The sequence below is a fragment of the Molossus molossus genome, unplaced genomic scaffold (assembly GCF_014108415.1).
Source record: "Molossus molossus isolate mMolMol1 unplaced genomic scaffold, mMolMol1.p scaffold_m16_p_12, whole genome shotgun sequence".
Taxonomy (NCBI): domain Eukaryota; kingdom Metazoa; phylum Chordata; class Mammalia; order Chiroptera; family Molossidae; genus Molossus; species Molossus molossus.
In genome coordinates, this window is record NW_023425347.1 from 59,625,148 (window position 1) to 59,648,370 (window position 23,223).

The following is a 23,223-nucleotide window of genomic DNA, read 5'->3' on the forward strand; positions in this document are numbered from 1 at the left end:
TTGCTACAAGTATAAAGCCTTCTGATGAACTCTGACTGTGCCTAGCTCATCCAAGCCACTGAGCATTTGCAATGCTAGTCCCTCTGCCGAGAAGAGTCTTTCCACAGCACATCCCATGCTCTGACAATCAACCTGGGGAATGTGGACTGCGCTTTGAAGACTCAGCCTTTCCATGTGAAGTCTTTCCTGACCATTTCTTCCCCAGTCCGCCAGGCACACCAGCCAGGGAGAATCTACAGGATGTCTTTCCTTTGTACTTTACCGCCTGACACCGTACCGATTCCATCATTGCATCTGTAATGTATTTGTTTAACTAGCTGCCCATCTACTAGACCGTAAGCAAACTGAGGCCAGGGCAGGTCTTGCTTAATAAATGGATGAAGGTGTGCAGCACAAGACGCGTACTAGTAAAGTTCAAGACGTTTTCCACATAAAGGCAGCAGATTTCGTCATGGACAAATGCTCTGTGTCTTAAACATGACTTCACGGTGAAAGACACTGCAGAGTTTCGACTGGCAACTCCTGCGTCGTAATCGTAAAATGATTGGAGCCTCACAACACGACTTATTTGGAATTGTCAAAGTCGCTGGTAAAGAATAAAGATCCTCAGGTCCTTGTGATTATTGAAAGATTGCCGTGTGCTTGACGCTTTGCAAATACTGTCGTATTAAATTCTTATACTGATTTTGAAGGGTAGTTATTACCACACTGTTTTACTAACAGGGAAAATGAGACCAAAGTTTTTCAAGTGATTTGTCGCAGGTCCTTGCAGCCAGACTGGGGGAAGAGGTATCACATGCAGATCTATCTAAAATCTCATGCAGCCTACAGAACCTAATGCCTTTCTTTTCAACTACTGACAAGAATTCTAAGCATTCAGACAGCCTAGCTGAACTCAGATCACTTTCAGGATTTATTGTTATAATGCCACTAAAGCAGGCCCAAAGGGTTCATCTCAAGCCCAACAAATGAGGGGAGTGACACAGCTGAAAAGATTTCTGTGATCCTAGTGTTTGACAAAGCATCAACTTGGGTTTGAAAAATGTGGTTTACGTCGGCATAACCAATGGACACAGACAACAATGCTGTGACGGTGGGGGTGGGGAGTGGGGGACCGGGGAGGGGGATGTCAATGGGGGAAAAAAGGCACATCTGTAATACTTTCAATAATAAAGACACATATATAAAAAATCTTATGTGATAAGTCTACAAAGAAACTTTATACACCTTGACATTGTCACCATCCTCCTCCCCTACACCCCCCCCTCCCCAGAGCCAGAAAGATAATAGGGAAGGTCTTCATTTAATTGAGCTGTGGAAGACTTTTACTAGGTATTTGAACTAGTTAGAGCATAATGGTTAAGAACCAGGGCTCTAGAATTGGACTGCCTGATTTTAAGTTTGGCAAATTGGGCAAATCATTTATCCTTCCTGTGCATCAGTCCCCTGATCTATCTAATTGCAATGATGGTAATATGTATCTCATAGGGCTACTGGGAAGATTGAGTAAGTAGAACAATGCTTGGACCATAGTTTACTCAATACATTTTTGCCATTATTGTTATGGCTGACAACTCTCAGTGTCTGGTGTTAAGAGCTGGGCTTGGCATGACCTCCCTTTCAGGACTTCCCTTTCAGCATGGTGCATGCTATTCCAGAGTTATTTGGGTTTGCTTAGACTGATTGGAACATTTGTTTTCTGCCCTTGAGTACACACTGATGACAGAATAATGAGGGGCCCAGAGGAATAAGAAAGAGGATGTACATGGTAGTAATAACAATCCAGGCTTACATTTTAAACATTACTGAGAAAGGGGGACATCTGTAATACTTTCAACAATAAAAAATAAAATAAAGAAAAAGAAACCAGACAACTAAAAAAATAAAACAATAAACATTATTGAGACAAAACCATGAGCTTTACATATCTCTAAAAGTCACGGTAACATATAGCACCATTCATACTGCAATTCAACTTGGTGACGGCATCTGTCATTTATGTCTAAAGGCTGCACTCTTCCATAACTTGCACCAATCAGGAGCCAATACAAGAGCCTTGGGAGAGCCACAGAACAAAGGCTAGACCCTCCAACAACTGGGTCTCACTTCTCTGTTCCTCCCTTCAACCCCAAAAGATCAAATCTCAAAGGCAGGCTAATATGTAATAGCTGGGAAATCTGAGACTGAGGGAACCCTAGCAAAATCCACAGTAAAGACAAAGCGAAAACCTGATTTCAGAAATTCCTTTCTTCCTAACCTCAATACAGTCTCCAGATTACTTGGACGGTCTCATCTATGACTTCATAAAAGACAATTTTTTGCTAGAAGGCATTAGACATATAAAGGGTCAAGTTGAAATCCAACCCAAATGACTAAGCTAACTCACAAAAGTTACTTACTTTCTAAAATAAAGAAATCAAAATTAAGAGAACTGGCTCAAGTACCACACATGTATCTGATGAAATTAATCCTTAAATAGACCTAAAACTATGACTCTAAATCACACAGCTGCCTTCTGATATTTTATAAATTAATTCAACAGCTATGTATTGGTCCCCAATTAAAAAAACAAAACAAACACTGTGTTTGTTAGGTGCTAGAAACCTAAAGATGGAAATTGTCACCTTTCATTCTACAAGATCCCAGTCTAGTTAGAATGGAAAGATGTACAGACAGATGCCTTGAAGACAGTATGGAACAGCCAGTGACTCAGATCTGAATTAGTCTAATGAAGTATGGAGCCCTGACCCCTGATCCAGCTTGGATGGTCAGGGAGGGCCTCCTGAAGGAGGTAAAGCAGGGGTTGTGTCAGTCAGTGGTGGTGGTGGTGGGGGCGGGGGAGGGACAGGCACTTCAATAAAACAAAGACACAGGAGAGAGAAATAATCAGATACGATGCAAGGTTGCTGGGCTACACAGGTGGAGGAGACAGAGCCTCGTCTTCTGAGGACTTTGCTTGGCGGAACACTCTAGGTCTGAGGCTGGACCAATCTATATTTGATTCCCAGAAACACCACCAGTGTGCTGTGCGACCGTCCATGAGCCAACTCGTCTCTTTGCACCTCAGTCTACTCAGGTGTAAGGTGGGAAGAATGGCATCTACTTCACAGGGTCACTCTTCCTGCATTCAGCACCGCACATCCAGTGTCCGGGGGGCCACTCCCCGGTCCTGAGAAAACGGACTGGCTGGTCACCCTCCATGTCAGGCAAGCAGCCTTGCACCTAAGAAACAGGAACTGCTAAGTAAATGTTATTGTCCAGTTTCTCCGGGGAGAGAGCAGGACGAGGTTGCCTTCAGTAACCTTTTCTTGTTTCCAGATAAATGGTCTCATTTATAAATGATCTGAAGGCTCCTTGAGCCCTGGAGACAGAAACAGGCAGCTCCGACAATCCCCTCAATGACACAGAGCAGACCAGGAAAATGCCAGGAGGAGACAGCACTTGCTCAGACAGATTCTTCAGGACACTTAATCTAAGGGAAAAGGTCTGACATTTCAGAGAAAAAGATCTTAGTTGGCACGCTATCTCTCCTCTCCCCCCAACCTCTCGTGCCAGGCTCAGCACCTCCTCTCTTGTAGAGTTTCGGTTCCATCAAAAACTTCCTGAGGTTTTGCTGGGGTTAGTTGAACATTGACAGATTCTTCAAAGCCTGGAATTCACTCTGAGAGCCAGAACCGGGCCAAGTTTCTATGGGGCTGGGATTTCCCCGGGGGAGGGTCACAGGCCTCCACCACACCTAGACTGATTAATCTAACCTTGCCCCAAGCTTCAGACAACAGGGAGACAGAAAAGAAAACTAGATCCTGAAGCTGGATCCTGACTTGACGCCCCCAGCTCATGCCTGGGAAAGTGAGGCGGGAGTGTAAGGTGACCTCCACCACTGGGTGAGAGTCGGGCCAGAGTCGGAATTCAGTGACATGCAGAGCAGCTGGAGAGAGGAACAAAAACAAAAACTCGAGCAGGATAAAGGGCCCAGGGCTTTACCCCAATGAATGACATGTGGCTGAAATAGTTTCAGGGAGAACAAAGACTTAGGTAAATAAATAGAGCGCAAGATGAGAGCAAAAATGAATTACAGAAAACCCTGGGAGGACTGCGCTGGCATTTCTCAAAACCTCCACTGGGAACGACATCTCTGCTTCAGCAGAGACCAGGACGGAGCCTGGCCTTCCTCCTCGGCACCTGCTCCTGATGCCCACCTTCTCAGGACCGCCGCCTGGCCGGGCTTGGCTCTCCTTTCTCTGTGCCCATCCCAGACCGTAAAAGGGGGTGGGTGGCAGCTAGAAAGGGCTTTCAGGGAGCCACCCCCACCTACTCATGGCAGGGCCTCAGGCAAGTGAGCTGACTTCCTTGGGCCTCTGATATCTCACCCATAAAGGGAAGTGAAGATTCCGAGAAAAGGTGTAAAAATACAATCTCGTTTTGAAAGAACAGCGCTGGCACATGTTGGGCCCTGAATAGTATTCTCTCCCTCCTCCATTCATTCGGATTCCACTGGAGAAACATTTACTGATGTTTCCAGCTCCGGGGGAAGTGGGAGGGGGGTAATAAAATTTGAAAGAAAATCACTGTCCTGACGTGGATCCAAACACATTTCCTCACTGAGGCCCGGTCCTCCCTGACAGCTCTCCTCCACCTTGGCTGTGGGTACCGCTCCTGGTCCTGACATCATCACCATCGCAACAGCGAACAGGTCTGCAGGATTTACACGTGCCGGACACTGTTCTGAGTACTTCACATCCATTAACTTCTTCAGTCCTCACAACCACTGGTATGACGCCCGCCTTGGAGATGAAAAGCTGAGACCCAGCAGGTTAAGTCACTGGCCCATGAGCACACAGAGTAAGGTGGTGGTGGAACAGGAGCCCAGGTAGTCTGGCTTGGGAAATCATGCTTTTCCCCAACCATTAGGTTGTGGGCAGGGTGTGACGGGTATTCTTGTTCATGTGTTTTGGGTTTACGTAGATACACATTTTTGTCGGATATGTGATGTATATCCATATTATTTTCTGCTCTTCCTCTGCTCTCTCTCCTTCTAAATTCTGTATTTCAAACAAAAGAATTTTTAAATGATTTTAAAAATAACACTCAGTCTACCATCTCAAAGCACCTGTGGGCAAACCTGGAATGTCCAAGTGAGTGCTGTCTCCTTGCGGGCGCTTTGGGGCGATGACTCCCCAGACCTTCTCCAGCATCGGCCAAGGTGGCATCTAGACAAGAAAACACGAAGCAGCTACCCCTGCCAGGCCTGCCAACGTCCATTCCACCCTGTTGTGCTGCCACTGGGGACGGTCCCCCAAAGTGGCCAGTCCTTCTCATCATCTCATCCCTCCCACATACTGCCATCTGCTTGCCACGCTGCAGCCTAAGTCCTGGCAGGCCCACGGGTGTCTCTCCCTCTGCCCTCTGCCAGTGTGGCTGCGGGGCTTCGTTTGGGCTGCTATAACGGAGTACTCTAAACTGGGTGGCTGAAACAACAGTGACTCCTCACACTTCTGGAGCCTGGAAGTCTAAGATGGGGCGCCCCCTGGCCAGTTCTGGTGAGATCCCTCTTCTTGCTTTACAGAGGGCTGCCTTCTTCCTATGCCCCAGAGCAGAGAAAGAAAGAGGGAGCTCTTGTGTCTCTTCTTTGAAGGAAACAAATCCCATTCATGAGGACCCCACCCTCATGACTGAATTATCTCCCAAAGGTCCCACCTCCTAATAACATCACATTGGTGGTTACAATTTCAGCCTATGAATGGGGGGTGGGGGGTGGGGGGGCCACAAACACTCAGTCCCTAATATGGTCCAAGGTAGGGATGGAAGGATCTCAGAGTCCCTCATTATATAGAGAGAAACTCCCTGAATTAACAGTATGGAGATAGCAGTAACTGATTATCAAGTTTCAGCTGAAGAGGTTGGAATTCTACTAATCACGTTAAGGAAAGTTTACTGTTAAAACACAAAAAAAAGGGGGGGGGGGGTTGCCACCTTTATCACTAATGTGTACTCTGCACTGAGAAATAGGATTTTGAACACAATTTCTCCCTTTCTTGATGACCTATGGTTATTAGTACAACAAGGTGGAAGCAGGGACTTTATTAAGCAATGAATAGGGGCCAGCAGGAATATTGTGAGTTGCTGCTTCGTTGTGCTGCTGTATTGTGAGTGCACTCCCATCACGCTGCCTGACGCCCTGAAACCACTCATCTCCCCCACTCCACTCTTGCTGGCCAGACTAGGTCAGACTCAGGTCCGTGAGTCCAGTGTCTCGCACAGAGCTGCCCAGTGCTGGTGCTCAATAACATTTTATTTTCTTTATTGACTTTAGAGAGAGAGAAAGGGAGAGGGAGAGAGAGACAGAAACATGGATGAGAGAGAACACAGATTGGCGGCCTCCTGCCTGCCCCCCACTGGGGATTTGGCCCACAATCTGGGCATGAGCCCTGACTGGGAATCAAACCGGTGACCTCTTGGTGCATGGGTCGATGCTCAACCACTCAACCACACCAGCCGGGCTCAATAACTTTTATTCCTTTGAAATTTTTAATAAACTTTATCAGTAAAGTATAACATGCATCAAAGGGCCATGACTTTTAAATAGACCCTTCAGTGAAGTCTCATGAAGTGAATATACCTATGCAGATCCAGAAAGAAATCCCTCGTGCCCATTTCTAGACACCATGCTCACCGAAGAAAACTACTGTCTGACATCTGGATCATAGGAGCTGCCTGATTTTTAATTTTTAAACAACTCAGTACATTTTTCTTGTGCTAGCTTCTTTCGTGCATGTCTATGAGATTCCTTATGTTGCTTCTGTATGAGAGTCTACTTTGTGAATAGACCATTTATTTATTCATTTTACTACGGACAGCATTTGGGGTTTGTTTCCAGCTTTTGGCTATTAACAATTAATGGTATTCGGTGTATTCCTGTACTTTTTTTCTTGTTTGGCTACACATTGCTTTTGGATATACACCAAAGAGTAAGGCTGCTGAATCATAAAGTATGGAGATAGTACCAAACTCTTTTCCAACATGTAGCACTGGTTCCTGCTTCCACAGAAACGCTTGAGCACTTCCGTGTTTCCTATCCCCTCCAATACTTGGCATTCTCAACCTTTTTAATTTTAGTCAACTTGGTGGGTGTGCAGAGGCATCACAGTGTGGTTTGAATTGGGAATGTTCTAATGACGAATGAGGATCAGAAACTTTTCATATTTTATTATCCATTTGGACATCCTCTTTTCTGCAAAGTGCTCCAAGTAACTGTGACCGTTTCTGTGTCGGCACGGCATGTATTCTCATTAGACTGTAGGAATTCTTCATATACTCTGGATGCAAGTCCTTTGCTATACGTACTGCACACAGTTTCTTCCACTTGGTGGCTTGTGCTTGCATTTTTTTAGCAGCATATTTTGATGAAAAGAAGCTCCTAACTTTCATACAAACCAATTTATCAATTTTTTCCTTTATGTTTGCATTTTGGTGTCCTATTTAAGAAATACCTACCTATCCAAAAGTCATACAGATCTCCTGTATTTTATGTAGAAACTTTGTTTTTGACATTCATATTAAACCTACAATCTATTTGGAATTTATGTATGTATGTACGTATTCATACCCCAGGGCAGGAAAGGGGGGTACTTCAATTTTAATCCAAAAGATATACTACTTTTCTTATATTATTTCTGAATAACATGACAGTGAAAATCGCTGCATAGCAAAATGCTCATTTCCCAAACTTCAACAATGACAAACTAAAGCATGCAATGCAACCAAATTTCATTAAAGGATAAAAGTTTATCTAGTGTCCTGAATTTTGTTAGGATAAAATTTAAACTACAATAAGTAGGAAGAAAAAACAACAACTTCTAGTAAAAGAATTAATAAAAAACTGATCAATATAATTGGCCTTTTACCCTGGTAGAGGGAGGAATGTGCAAAAAATACAAATTATTAAAGGGTTGAAAATCATTTTCACAGTTCATTAAAACACTGATCCCAAGTTAATCATCAGAAGTTAGATGGGAAGCCTTGGTATCCATCCCTCATTATTTTTAATTTTTTCTTTTAAAAATAAATATTTTGGGTGACAATGGTTAATAAGCCCGTATCGGTTTCAAGTACACATTTCTAAGATACATGAGCTGTATATTGCATCGTGTGCCTACCACCTACACGCAAATCATATTCCATCATCATATATTTGACCCCCTTTACCCTATACTATCCCTAGCCCCTTCTCTCTGGTCACCACCACACTGTTGTCTGTGTCTATGAGTTTCAGGTATTCATTCATTCATTCATTCATTCATTCATTCATTCATTCATTCATTATCTTCACCCAAGGACATTCACCCGAGGATATTTGCATTTATCTTCAGATAGAGCGGGAGAGAAAGAGGGAGGAAGAGAGAGAGAGAGAGAACATCAATGTGAGAGAGACACATCAACTGGTTGCCACCCATACGACCCCAAACTGGGGCCAGGGACAAACTGCAACTGAGGTACGTGCCCTTAGCAGGAACCGAACCCGGGACTCTCTGGTCTGCAGGCTGACGCTCTAACCGCTGAACCAAACCGGCCAGGGAATGAGTTTCAGGTATTTTAATTATTTTACCTTTTAATCCTCTTCACCCATTTCTCCTACCCTCCTCACCCCACCTCTGGCAATCGTCCATATGTTCTCTGTATCTATGACCTTGATTTTTTGCTGATGTTGTTAGAGTCCGCATATCATCTTACAGTATTTCTTTGTCTGACTCACGTCATTTAGCATAATGCCCTTAAGGTCTATGGATGTTGTCACAAACGGCAAGATTTCATTTTTTTATGGCTGAATAATATTTTATTGTACATAAATTCCACTGGAATTTATTTTTATGTATGGTATAAGGCAAGGGCATACTGATATTCAATTAACGCATCAGTGTTTCTTGAAAAAACTGTCTTTTCTTCACAGCTCTGCTCATGTATGAATCTGCTTCTAGACTCCTCAGTCTGTTTCCCTCGGGTGTGTTTGTCTACCCTTGCCCCAGTGCCAGTCTTGAGGATTTTATAGCAATTTTTGCTATCTGGTGGTAGTAACTCCTCCCAACTTTGCTCTTCTTCAAGGTTGTCTTATTATTGGCCCTTTCCATATAAGGTAAAGATTTGAATCTGATAAATTCCTATTTATTTTTCTCTCCTAGTCATAGCTCAAGTGGGAAATCAATACCACGTTTTTGGGGAAACGCTTCCTGATCTACTCAAGCAAAATGAGCTTAGACCCCTGTAACATCCCATACATGCTCTCATCAGCCAGCTCCCACACAGTACCACCATGGCCTCTACAGCCAGAGGTGAGCCCCCTGAAGGCAAGGACTTCGATTTGTCCATCTTTTCATTTTTTTTCTTTATTGATTTTAGAGAGAAAAGAAGGGAAAGGAGGAGAGAGAGAGAAACATCGATGAGAGAACATCTACTGGCTGCCTCCTGCACGCACCCCACTGGGGATCTGGCCCACAACCTGGGCATGTGCCCTGACCGGGAATTGAACCAGTGACCTCTTGGCACATGGGTCAATGCTCAACTGCTGAGCCACACTGGCCAGGCCAGAATACTCAACATTTCATTGTATCCGGTGCAGAAAATACCTATTATCCTGGGTTCCGTTCAAAGGCTACCCCTCCACTCCCTGCTCTTCTGGGGTTAATCCAGTTGTGTGACCTTCAGCAGGCTGCTGGAGTGGATGAGATGACACCTGCAGACTATCCAGCACATTTCTGTCATGCTGAAGTCACCCAAGGAATATTAGTACCTTTGTCCTTCCCCTGCCCCACTACTTCAATGGAAACTTCTCCATTTTGCAAATTCCTTTACAACTCAGTCGAAAAGTTGTATCTCTATTTCTTTTTTGTTTTTTTTTATCCTAACCCAAGGAAATTTTCCCATTTTTTGTTCAGATAGAGTAGGAGGGAGAGAGAGGAAGAGAGAGAGAAACATCGATGTGAAAGGGACACATCGAGTGGCTGCCACCCGCACAACCCAACCAGGGCCGGGGACAAACTGCAACCAAGGTACGTGCCCTTAGCAGGAACCGAACTTGGGTCTCTCTGGACCGCAGGCCGACGCGCTAACCGCTGAGCAAAACCGGCCAGGGCTCTATTTCTTTATGTTACTGTCTTCGCCACAGTAACTAGGATAGTGCTTAGCATATTGGTTTATAAACCAAACCAGTAACTAATGCATACATTTGCTGGTTTAAGTGCTGGGGTCTGAAGTTACACAGACAAATGTGAGCAGATTCCATTGGTGACAAAGGCTCACAGTCTAAGCGGAGGAGGCGATAATGCAATCATGTATTTAAATGTCTGTTAGTGTCTATGTGCTCCATCAAGGGACAGAAATGTGCACATGGGAAGGAGCCATCAGGCCACATGCATCAGGCCGGGCAACAACGTCACACTGCGGCCCAGCGGAGGGCACAGCAGCCACTTCCCTCGGGTGTATTTCATAGAAACAAACTGTGGATTTTTCTTCACAATGTTCCGCTGTGAGAGACCTGACTGTGGAAGGCATGCAAAGTGCTCACGCATATTACTGATCCTGGTGGGGAGCGGCCCTCCGGTTTTCACGGTGGTGTCACAGGGCTGGCCCACTTGAACTCTCTAGGCTAAATTCAGCTCAGGAACCTATAACAACGCAGGTCAAGAGCCTAACACGTTCTCTTTAAACAAAATGTAACAGCCTTAGCTTTCTCTAGACCTGAATAGTTGATTCAAAGCCTCTCCACGTTTTGTTTGATTTTAGCCTTTTATGTAAAATCCTCTGTGGCTAACTCAGTTAAGATGGGCTTGGGCAAAGCTTCATAATAGTAAGAGGGTGAGACCTGCAGTCAGACAGAACAAGGCTCTCCTCTCCCTTCCATCACAACGGCTACCTGAGTCTAGGTAAATCTCATTCTTATCTTTAAATGGAGGTGGTAAGAATGTACACGCCATAGCTTGTTGTCCACATCTAGCATTTTCTGGGTAAACACTTAGCAATGCCTAGCCCATGGTAAGAATACCAGATCAGTACACTTCAGGCTTCTTGCATAGAGTCAATCGGTCTCATACTTGGTCTTCCTCTTTTCCTGCTGCCTTCTGTGGCATGACTGTCCTTTCCGAAGAACCCTGCCTTCTCACAATGTCCTGGAAATAGGACGCTTCAATTCTGCTTTTGCCTCCAGGGATGCTCGAGGCTTAATCAGCTCTAGGGCCCACCTGTTCGTCTTTCTGGCTGTCCAGGGTGTCTGTAGACTCTCCTCCGACACCATATTTCAAACAAATCCATTTTTTCCTATCTGCCTTCTTCACTGTCCAACTTTCACATCCATACATATTGGGAACACAAGGGTGTGAATGAGCTTAGCCTTGGTCTCTAATGACACGTCTTTGTTCTCGGTGATCCTTCTCAATTCTTCCGGTGCTGCCCTTCCGAGTCTCAGCCTTCTCTTGATTTCTTGGCTGCAGCCTCCATTTGAATTGATGATTGAACCAACATAAACAAAATCTTGAACAATTTCAGTGTCTTCACTGTCTATGTTAAAGTTGTGTATTTCTTCTCTAGTCATGATTTTTGTCTTCTTGATACTCACGTGTATTTATACATATGTGCATACGTGGATGCATTTATGCATACATACATACATACAATGTACATAAATATATGCACACATGTTTATACCAGAGTTTATGAACTCCTTCAGCAGGACAGAAACTCCACAAGAGGGGGAATTTGTCTTTGTCACTATATCCAGCACGTGTGTAACAATGTCTGGCACATAAAAGGAAGACTTCACACAATCGTTACATAATAGAGTGAACCTTTGACTTTCTTCTGCCTACCTCTATCACTCATAATGTAAATCTGTTGACATCACATGAATCATAACCAAACATACATAATACTGTCACACATTGTTCTAAGTGCTTTACAGATAGTAGCTTGTTTATTCTTCAAAGAACTCTGTGGGGCAGGTATGATTCTTGTTCTCATTTCATCAAGGGGAAACTGAGGCATAGGCTGCTAGGTGACTCCCAGTTGGAACCAGGATTTGAATCAGTTATGTGTTCTTAACTATTGTGCTATGTTTAGTGAAGATCCTTCCTGTTCACTGTCCTCAGAAGCCAAAGTCTCTCATCCAAGTCGCGGTACAGAGTTCGGTGAAGATGAGAGCCCTGGACAGCTGGGGTGAGGTCTGCCGCTGAAAGACATAACTGAAGACCAGTGTAATTTTTCTATACTCCAAGAATGTTTCCTTCTTAGTTCGTCCAGACTTCTACACTATCTGCAGGGTGCCACGAGGAAATCCCTAGATCCCAGGACGGTGAGATCAAAAAAGTATTTCTGCTTTTTACAGTGGCTTATAAGAATGCACAGTTAAGAGAAAAATGGAGAACCGGGAAATCAAGCGGGCCCTCGGAGAGATGATAACGAGCAGCCAGCGTTCGGACATGAGGCTGCCGCCCAGGGTGATAACTGGAGACGTGCATTTTCCCACCAGCAGCTGCTGACGTGCGCGCCCCAGAGTAAACACGAGTGCGCAGGGCTCTTCAGTGGCTGTGAGGAGCACGTGCTGAGTTTCTGTGCCATGAAAAACAGTGGACCTTTGGGGTAAGCCTACTCTTGTAAGCAGTGACGTAAGTGCAATATTAGACTCTGGGCCCCCACACAAACACTTTTCCAGCAGTCTTCTACCTTTTGAACTTGGAATGGGAAGTCTTCCTAACAGGTGGTTGGCAGTATGAGAACTGGGGTTTTTGTTTTCATTCCCAAGCTCAGCAAAGGAAAATAGCAGCTCATCTTTTCAGTCACGTGTAAATACATGGGCGAATAAGTAGAACTTTCTGGTTAGAGATTCCCTCTGAATAGGAGATAAGTTTTTGACGCTGCTGAAAGCAGGAGCTCTGGGCACAGCACTCCCACCGGGCCGAGACTTTCTGCTCCATTCAGAGGGCCACACAAAGGCTGCACCAAGGCACATGCGCAGTCGTGGGGAGAGGCACCAAGATCAGGGCTGGAGCCTTGATCCAACCCTTCCTGATGCTGGAGGTTTAGGCGAATCCCTTTACCTCCTGGGTGTCAGTTTACTCAACCATTCAAGATGGCAAGTCACCACACAGATGAGATTACTGTCAATGTTAATCACTATCAACTTTAATAGTACTGGTCTCCCTACTCCACAGTAAAAACAGCCAGCCTGGTTTAATAGACCTGGTTTCATTTCACATGACCAACAGAGCTCGGACTCCTGGAATCGTCCCCTTTTCCTAATCTGGAGACAGTGCAACATCATGGCGGTGGGGCCCTGGCTGATGAATGAGGACGCCCAGTTTCCAACTTCAGTTCTGACTGTAATTTGCTGGGGTAACTTGGACGAGCCACTGTGTTTCCTGGGCCTCAGTCTTCTCATCTGCAAATGGAAGAATCTGGTACAGAAAGTCTTTGTGCAGCTTTTAGCTCTAGAGCCTAAGATCACACAGCCTCCAGGCAGAAGACTGGGTCGAGCAACAGACATTACCATCCAGGGCAGGTGCGCAGCTGTTCCCTGGGTACAGGACTGAGAGATGAGTAGGACGGGGAGGCCCTGACTCTTCCCAGCTTTCTGACCACGGAGTCGACGCTGGCCGCCTGGCGCGGGCCAGTCCTCGCAGTCCAGACAAGCCCACATCTCCAGGAACGCCAGGGGCCTGGGCACGGGAAAGCCAGAGCTCTCCTCCCACACACCTCCTCTCTGCCCCTCGCCAAGCTCACGCAGCGGCTCGGGGCTCTCGCAGTGGTGGTTCTCATTAAGCTGAACCTCAAAACGATAAACTCAAAATCACATGAACAAAATCCTCCTCCCCCTTCTGATCTGCACCCGAACTCCTGGAACTGTCCTTGCTCTATCTGCTCAGGCACTGACACCACTTTTCTCCTCCCAGACTCCCTGGCAGGACTTTATCTGCTCTTCTAATCCCCCCCCCCTACTCCCAACAGACCGTCTGCCGCTTTGGATCCACCTTCTCTTTCCTTGTTGGATCCGCTCCCTCCTGCCCCAGCTCGTGGCCAGAGCGTGGGCCTCGCTCCTCAGCACAGCTCTGGTTGGGTCTGATGCGTCTGCCCAGCAGCTGCACATCACTACTGCTTCTGACACGTGTGCCCGGTGCCAACTTGTCCCAAAGGCTGTCTCCTCTGGGTACCAGGGGCCCTCTTCCCCTTCATAACTAGATTCCTCAGGGAGGCGGGTGCCTAGAAATCTGGACTTTGTAAGGGCTCCCACATCTAAATTCAGCAATCCTTGTTTCTGAGCTTTCAAAATCCTCTCACGTTTATTATCTTAATTCTCTGATTTCCTGAGGACTGACTCTGGGTTCTATGCTGGACGAGGAGCACACAGAGGTGAACACGATTTGGTGGGAAAACTGAAATAGGTGCAAAGCGTTGCAGAAACAGAGGAGGGAGGGAGTCATTCTAAGAGTAGGGTTCCGTTTGGAGACTTTTTATTTTTTTTCTTTATTGCTTTGAGAGAGAGAGGAAGGGAGAGGGAGAGCGAGATAGAAACAGTGATGAGAGAGAACATCGATTGGCTGCCTCCTGCATGCCCCCCACTGGGGATCTGGCCCACAACCTGGGCATGTGCCCTGACCAGGAATCGAACTGGCGACCTCTTGGTGCATGGGTCGATGCTCAACCACTGAGCAACACCAGCCGGGCTCAGTTTGGAGAAATTTCCATAGTGGAGTAATAGTTAGAGTGAGCGCTGACGCATGAGTAGGGTTGTCTAGGTGGGGAGAGGAGGGAAGGGCCCCAAACCGAGCGGACGGCTTGAGCAGAGCAGGGATTGCGCATGATGTGTTGAAAGGACAAGTGGTCCCATGTGGCTCGATCCTTAGGAAGACAGATGGGGTGGGAATCACCCTGTTCTCTCTATTCCAGTCTTCACTTCTACTTTCTTATCTCACAACTCTTTTCACCGAAGAGTTAATTTCACAAAATACATGCTGACAAAGTACTAATATATTAGCAGAACCCTTATTTTGGGCTGCTTTTTGGCTTCTACAGAAATCAACTCAAGTGATGAAGGGAAATGATACCAATGGAGACATGAAGGTTTAGACTTGTTTCTCATCTTTAGCACGACCGACATGTGGGGCTGGACAAGCCTTCGCTGTGGGCTGTCCTGAGCCTGCAGGCTGTTCAGCAGCATCCCTGGCCTCTGCCCACTGCGTGTCAGAACTGTTCCCCTCTCTCCAGCCATGACAATCTCAAAACATCTCCAGACATTGCAGATTTCCCCTGGGAGTGAGGGCAGGGGACTAAAATCACTGACTGAGAAGCTGAAGTCCCAATTATCTATCTATCAGTTGTTACTGCCTTTCAGGACAGCTCGGGTGCTGGAGCCAAGAACAGACCTGGAGCAAAGTTCACACTATTTTTATAAGCTAGAAAAATATCAGCAGCAGGAGCCCTGGCCAGAACCACCCCCACAAGGAGCAAACAAAGCTACTCCTATCTTCTGTCTGTCTGTGGAGCTTACTAACCAGCACCTTCAGAACAAAATGTTCTTTTATCTTCGGTTTGTATTCCCACAAAGTCCTTCCTCTTCTTTTTTCCAGAACTGGAAAAACCATGAGCTGAGTTTTACTTGCTGCTTTGATCTTGATCCTCTAGAGAAGGAGAGTCCAGGAGGATTTCTCCACAGCAGAGTGCCGCCGCCCCCCCCCCACGAGTCAGAATGCGGGGTCCAAGGAGGCCATGCCAGGCCACACCTGAAGGAACCCTAACTGTCAGGGCTTGTTTGTGTGAAGCCTGGATGGCATCCACTTCTGACCTCCAAAGCTGGATTCGCACCCCAACATTCAGCAATCTCTCAGCATGGAGCTCATCTAACCATTTCTTGAGGTTGTTTCTGACCTCAAAATATACAGCATCTTAAAGCACTGAACCCTGTGTCCTGTTACAGAGAGCCGGGGAAGGGACTTCACGGCCGCGCCGGGGAAGGGGTGTCACGGCTGCGCCGGGGAAGGGACTTCACGGCCGCGCCGGGGAAGGGGCGCCACGGCCGAGCCGGGGAAGGGACGTCACGGCCGCGCCGGGGAAGGCAGACGAATCCAGAAGCCTGAAGTTCTTTTCCAACTGCCTCTCCAAAGGGCAGAGAGTTCTCCAGGGCAGTAACTCAGAGAACCCCCACCTACAAAGCTCCCCCTTTGTGTCAGGCATTGTGGCTCTGGAGTAAGAAAACCGAAGAGATACCTCGGGGTTATATGCCGACGATGTGGCAGAGGCTGTGCCAGCCGCTTTCCCTACTGACATCACGGGGTCTCTAACAGCCCTGTGAGGGGCCACTGCTCTCTCTTCCTGCAGAAGAGGAAACAGGCGTCTGAGGAGGGATGACATCGGGCCCAAGGTACACAGGTAGGAAGAGCAGGAATTTCTATCCAAATACAGACTCCATATCCAGAGCCCTTTTCACAGCATCTCCAATGAGCTACAAGCACGCAGCCAGGAGGGGCACAGCAGAATGTTCTCTACAAGAAGAGCGGGGCTTTGTCTGCTGTGCTCATGGCTGATCATCCCCAGGGTCCCGACCAGCAACTGCCAGGTCTGCAGACACTCAGTGACTCAGTGACTAGTGGTCACCTAGGTGGACACCCTTTTCAAGCCTTTCAGGGCTCTGGTCTCCCCATCCTGGTGGGGGCGGAGGCAGGATAAGAAAGGGGAAGGAGTGTTCACCCCCAGGCCTCCTCGCCTTCCCAGACGTGAAATCCCGAGTGGCTGTTGGATGAGGGGGCGAGGGGGAAGTAGGAGGAAGGATAAGAAGGATAAAACTTGGTCACAATGGTGAAGTAGGTCTTTACTGCCCTCAGTCACTGAGAATCCCTTTCCTGTGCCCTTCCAGCCACTGCTGGCCCCCAAGCTCAGCCCGTTGAGAATCCAAAGTCCTTCTTCTGTCCTTCCACCTCAACAACTTACTTTTGGGAAATATAAAGGAACCTTGCTAATTTAAGAGTATTTGTATTTAAAATTTTTTTTTCTTTATCGATTTTAGAGAGAGGAAGAAAGAAGGAGAAAGAGATAGAAACATCGATGAGAGAGAACATCGATTGGCCGCCTCCTGCATGCCCCCACTGGGAACCTGGCCCACAGCCTGGGCATGTGCCCTGACTAGGAATCAAACCAGTGACATCCTGGTACCTGGATCAACGCTCAACCACTGAGCCACACTGGCCGGGCTAAGAGTATTTGTATTTTAAAGGGGAAAAAAAGACATAGCCAGAACTTCTAAGGGTAAAGTGTCTTTCGCGGACTTAGGAAAAGAGTAGGGTCATTTAGTGGCCTGGGGTCTCCCAGTCCAATTTGCCCAACACTCTGGGAATGTCCAGAAGTTCCCGGCGCCACACAGCAAGCAGCCTGGGGGGCACCGTGAGTCCTGGACAGTGAGAAGGCACGACAGTTCCTCCCTGAGGGAGGTCCGCGAAACCGACAGGGACACGGAGTCCCAAGCTCCCCCAGGTGCAGCCCTCTTTCAGCCCCAGATGGCTGAAGCCAAGGGCTCGGCCCCGGGCGGGTGGATGACTGGGACTGTCGCCCGGGGAAAGCGGAACAGCATGTGGAGAAAGCTCGCCTGGCCTCAGACACGACGGAGTGTTCCCAGGGGCCAGGAACCTACCTACACCACTAGTTGTCTGTGCCTGGCCTTAGACACCAAAATCATGGCATTGCGATCGAAAGCACAGACGGCTCATTCTGAAAAGGGAGAGACACACCCTTGTCTCTAATCACTGTTATCTACCACTCAAACAACCCAACTAATAAAATTGTAAATAAATTCTATATTTGATAAAAAGTTCTATAATTCTTTCCAAACGCCTCACTGTGAAAAGGCTTTTGATTACTGCATCCTGAACCACCAGCCCTTGGTCTTTGCGGTAAGGACAGGGAAAGAGTGTCTCAGGCTCTGGGCAATAACGTGCGTGCAGACAGCACTGGTCGTGGACATGGAGTGAGAGATGATTACCTAGGCCTCCCGCGTGGGCATCGATCAGTGAAGCTGCCACCGCAATGCCAGCAGGAAGGCCAAGGTCTTTCGCTGCCTCTGGTGTAAGCCCATTTCCAAGAGGAGCTCCAGGGGGCAGCACTTGGTTTCCTGGGTAGACAGGAGAGAAAACAAACACCTGTCAGTTTGAAAAATACAAAAGCAGACAAAGGGTTTTCTTAACGGAACCCCTCGGCCCCCTCCCCTTTCCTCTGCATTTCCTCAACTTCAGGAGGATAGAAACCACGCAGCCACAAACAGTCCCTTTGCTCACTTGGTGACAGGTATATGGTCTTGTTTCTTATGGATCATGCTCTGGGGTGCTTTACAAAGCCAGGAGCTGCGAGGCATCTTTCAAACTGGAGAAACACTCCATTAATAGGAAATTCCAAACAATATTTCTGCAGTGGCCTCTTAAAGACTAGAGTCAAATGGTCAAATAGTTCCCTCCTAACAAAGCAGCTCTACCAGCATGGCTTACACATGCACGCACACACAGACATGCACGCACACACAGACATGCACGCACACACAGACATGCACGCACACACAGACATGCACACACACGCAGATATGCACGCACACGCAGACATGCATGTATGCACACACATGTTCATACAGCCATCCGCACTCCCTGGTGAACGTATATTCCCAAGAAGGTTGAAACAATTTACTCATGTAGCTGCTTCCTGTCAGAGGATGGGGAAGAGAATCATTTTGCTCCAGTAAAGAATTTCTTAAGTTTTCCGGAGATGGAAAAGAAAGCCCAGTCTAAACTTTACAAGGTTGCCACTTGCACAACCATGGAATACAACGTGAATGGTGTTCTTTGGAGTTGGGTAATGCAGCGACCCTGATATTTCAAGTGACCTTGGATTCCTGCAGTCAGTCGGGCCTTCAGTTAAGAATTTATTGATTGTCTTGCTTTTGTGTGGGCGCTGTGGCGCTGTAAAAGGCGGTCCTTGCCCCCAACCTAATTAGGGAGATGAGATCAGGACACCATGTGAGTCAGAACAGAATGAAGAGATCCATCTGCTCCCAGGTGTTTAGCAGAGGCTGAGCACGCCCTCGTCCACTGCCAAGGAATTTATAAGTATTTCTGCAACACAAGGAGGGGTGGGGGTAGATCGGATATATGCTAAGATCCCTCTGAGCTCCAAGATGCTATGATTCTGAATGGGAAGTCAGCAATTTGCTCGGTGCTACAACACCTTCTGCATGTTAATTTTTCCCTGGAGCTCCAACGATGGGCAGAGGTGCTTCTGGACTTGTGGGGGTGGAGTGCAGGTGGGGTTCGAGGGAGGCAGAGGGTGAGTGGCTCACTAGCCTCCTCTAATCAGAAACAAAAACCTCCAAAACACAGTTTTATCCATTTTAGGTAATGAGTTTCTTTCTATAATTAAATTTCAGTAAAGTTTCGCTAAGAAAAGGAAGAGGAAGATTAAACCCGGCACAGGCGTCTGCAGCATCATTATCCAGTAACGGCAGCCACCGGGCACCCGTGGATCAAGCATCAAAAATGTGGCTGGAGAGACTAGAAAGCCAAGTTTTTCACTTCATTGAATTCATTTCACTTTAAATTTAAAAACTGATATACAATTCAGCTACTAAAAAGTTTCAAGTACACGTGGAACCACCTGGGCACACAAATCTACTTTTCAATGTTAATTTCAGAAATCTAAATCAAGTACTTACAATAGAAATGTAGTGTCTGAACTGAGAAGTAATCAGTGGAAAATATACACCAGATGTCCAACGTAATACAGAAAAATAAACGTAAAATAGCTCACTAATAATTTTGTATCAATTACATGTTGAAATAGTCTTGATTTATTAGGTTATATAATATACATTAACATTAATTTCACCTATTTTTATTTTCATGTGGCTACTAGGATATTTTAAGTTACGTATGTCACTCATGCTGCGTTTCCACTGGATCCCTAAGGTGGGGATGCTCAAAGCTGGCATGGGAAGCAAGGAGAACCTCTGGTCTGCTTTGGATGCCAGGTCAGCAGAAACGTGGAAGGAAACAGTGCCCTGAGCTGCGAACAGTTGGCTCTGGGCACCACCTTAGTTACGTCACTCTGTCTCACGTAGAGCACAGACGGGCAGCATTCCACTCAGTGAGCACGTCTGTCCCGGGACTGTGCTGAGGATATATCAAGCATTTTCTCACTTCATTGTCACAATAACCCTATGTGAAGGGTACCATTACTGTCCCATTGCACAGATGAATGAGGAAAGTCACATTTATCAAGGGAAAGTGAATTTCCCATCGTCGTGCAGTCCATGGATTCCACTCTAACACCAAACCTGCGTGTGTTCTTATTCACGCCATTACAGTTTGGTGCAGCTATTCAAAAAAATTTGTTTAGGTGACTGAAGGTGAAGAGAAGTATTTCTGAAACAAACGTTACGTGTGTTTAAAAAGTGGCACCACTTGGAAACCGTGCCCACCACAGCCACCCCACGCTCACTAGATCTTCACAGATGCTGTGTTTTTTTACTAAGCGGAGGCAAGACCTGCCACTAGCAAAAAGATGACGACTCGCCTTCTACAACACTCACTTTGTGTGGAGGTCTGGGACGGAACCTACCAGATCTCCGACGCATGCCTCTGGGTTCAGATTTTTTTTAAGGGTTCATGTTCACGTAGAGGTCTAAATAAGAAGGGTTCCACCTTCATCCCCAATCTTCCCACACATCAAAGATTGTAATTTTCATTAAAAAAAAAAAGAAAGAAGAAAAAGGTTCCAGACAGAAGAGGATTAGCAGGGTGGGACACTTCCTACGTCTCCGTGACAGTAACTTAGAAAGAAGCCTTGGCTGGCGAGGCGCAGAGGGAGCCCTGGGCTTGCAGTCAGACCCTGGGCTGCAGTCGTTTGCTGGAGGACCACAGGTGGGTTTCTTAGCAGAGGTAGCATCTTGAGCAAAGGCCAAGGAAGGCGGGAGGCTGCCGAAAGGGCCGAGTACACTGGAACATAAGCTGCGGTGGACCAGGCCGGGAGGGGGAGACAGATACGGCTGGAGGGGGGCGAGCACAGTGCACACATTGTACTGCAGATGGGGCTGTGGGAACTTTACCAGGAAGACGAGGCAGCCCTGAGCCAGGCAGGGAGGTGATCGGATGTCTGTAAGGTCTCTCTGGCCACGTGGCAGCAGAGGACAGAATGGGGTACGGGAAAACAGCCGTGACGCTGTTTCAGTAACCAGAGAGAAAAGGTGAGAGCCTTCATGAAGGTGCTGGCAAGTGGGGTGCAGAAACAGGCAGGTGTGAGAGACTCTGTGGAGCAAGAAATGATGGCGCATGGTGGTCGCTTGGGCACGGGGAGTGGGGTAAATAGGAAGGTGTCACTGCCTGGACCCCACTGAGGACGGACTTGCTGCCCATGGGTGGGGGTCAGGTTGGCAGACAGCCTCCAGCTGCCAGCTCCTCTGGGCCGCCTTGACCAGGTGATGTGTTTCCCTGGTGACTCAGCCAAGTGGGGAGAGAAGGGTGACGGGCACCCCTCACTGCAGAGCCCTCTGCGGGGTTGGTCGAGGGGCTGTGAGATGGCAGGTTTCCCCCTCCCTCGGCCATTGCTCCTCACGCCCCTTCCCTTCACAGGTGGCCACCCCTAATACACATGCTACACCCCACCTCTGTCACAGCCTCTGCCTCCAGGGAGCCCAGCCTCGGGCAGGGAGCCAGGCCTTCTCCTCGGTCCAGTGGTCCAGGAATGGAAATAAATATGCACAAGGTTTAACACCCCTCCTTTGAATTGGAACCACAGCCTTCAGGAATAGTCTGTCTGGGCCCCAGGCAGCAAGTGTTGTTTATTGAGAGCCCGAAAGGAAACAGCTTGGCATAACGCAGGCCGATGGAAACAGGTGGGCCTCGGGGAGAAATCACCCATCAGGTCCCCCATTCAGTGCATCTGCCAGAGGTGCATTGAGGGGACCAGAGGAGCCGACAGGGGCAAGCCTTCGTGTGTATTGACAAATTTTCCCGAAATAATCCTCCTTCCACCATAAAATTAAATTATCCACAGCATCGGTTTTCCCGGAGTCAATCAGGGCTTCACAGCTTCTGCATTTGCAGTCTCTCCTAGTCTGCACTCAACCATTCACACGTGCATTTTGTTTTTTTTTTATCCTCACCTGAGGACATTTTTGCATTTATCTTCAGACAGAGCGGGAGGGAGAGAGGGGGGAAGAGAGAGAGAGAAACATTGATGTGAGAGAGACACATCGAGTGGTTGCCACCCGCACAACCCCAACAGGGGCCGGGGACGAACTGCAACCAAGGTACGTGCCCATAGCGGGAACCGAACCCGGGACTCTCTGGTCCACAGGCTGATGCTTTAACCACTGAGCCAAACCGGCCAGGGCCGCACGTGCATTTTAACAAACATTTGGATGACAGTGATCATAATCACGGTCCCCTTCCATTTCCACCTACCCTGTGCCAGGATCTCAGAGTGGGGCATACATGCAAGGGGCGCCTCTGACCCCAAAACACTCCCACAGTGTTCTGTGCACACTGGGGCGCTTAGGTGCCGTAGAAATGCTCTGAAGGTGGGATGTGTGTGGTGTTCCCGGAGCATCAAGCGGGGGATGGCGAGGTTGGCGGGGGAGTACAGGAAATCAAGATGAAGGTGACATTTGAGCCTGGTCTAGAAAGACAGGTGGCAGATTGCTGGTTTTCAGACTGTAATCCTCAGGGGAAATGAATGCCATTAGAGCAAAAACCGGGTTCGCCGTAGAGAGCCCCAAGGGACAGAGTGTCTGAGGCCGCAGGGCGGGTGGGGCAGCGGCGAACTGCGAGAGGCGGGCGAGCAGCCCCTGCCAAGGCAGGGCGCCACCAGGCAGCGAGAGCCCCGTTCGTGTTTCAAGAAGATAAATCTGCAATGTGGGGAAAAGCTAGAAAGGGAAATCGTTTTTATCCTTAAAACAATCAAGCCAACTGAAAAAAACGCAGGCTGCAAAACATCACAGAGCCTGACTTCGTGGACAGAAGGTCGAAGGTAGGGGGCTAGTTGTGGAGACGCTCCCTGAGAAGGGGAGGGCAGAGGCTCTCTCCTGATGCAGAAATCATGGATAGTTTTTGTTGTTGCTTTTAACCAATCCATAATTCCTAATTGTCCTACTTTGAACATACATTTCTTGTGTAATTTTTTTTTTAAATGGAGTTTCCTCCCTTAAATATGGTC

General features: G+C 47.4%; 1 protein-coding gene across 2 annotated transcripts in view; it reads right to left on the reverse strand.

Annotated features, from left to right (window-relative positions):
• FGGY (FGGY carbohydrate kinase domain containing) overlaps positions 1–23,223 on the reverse strand; it is a 380,948-nt gene that overhangs the window by 173,268 nt on the left and 184,457 nt on the right. For both annotated transcript variants that reach the window (XM_036257128.1, XM_036257129.1), the window contains exon 7: positions 18,011–18,139. In XM_036257128.1, coding sequence (XP_036113021.1) covers positions 18,011–18,139 — 129 coding nt within the window. The remainder of the gene's footprint in view (positions 1–18,010; positions 18,140–23,223) is intronic.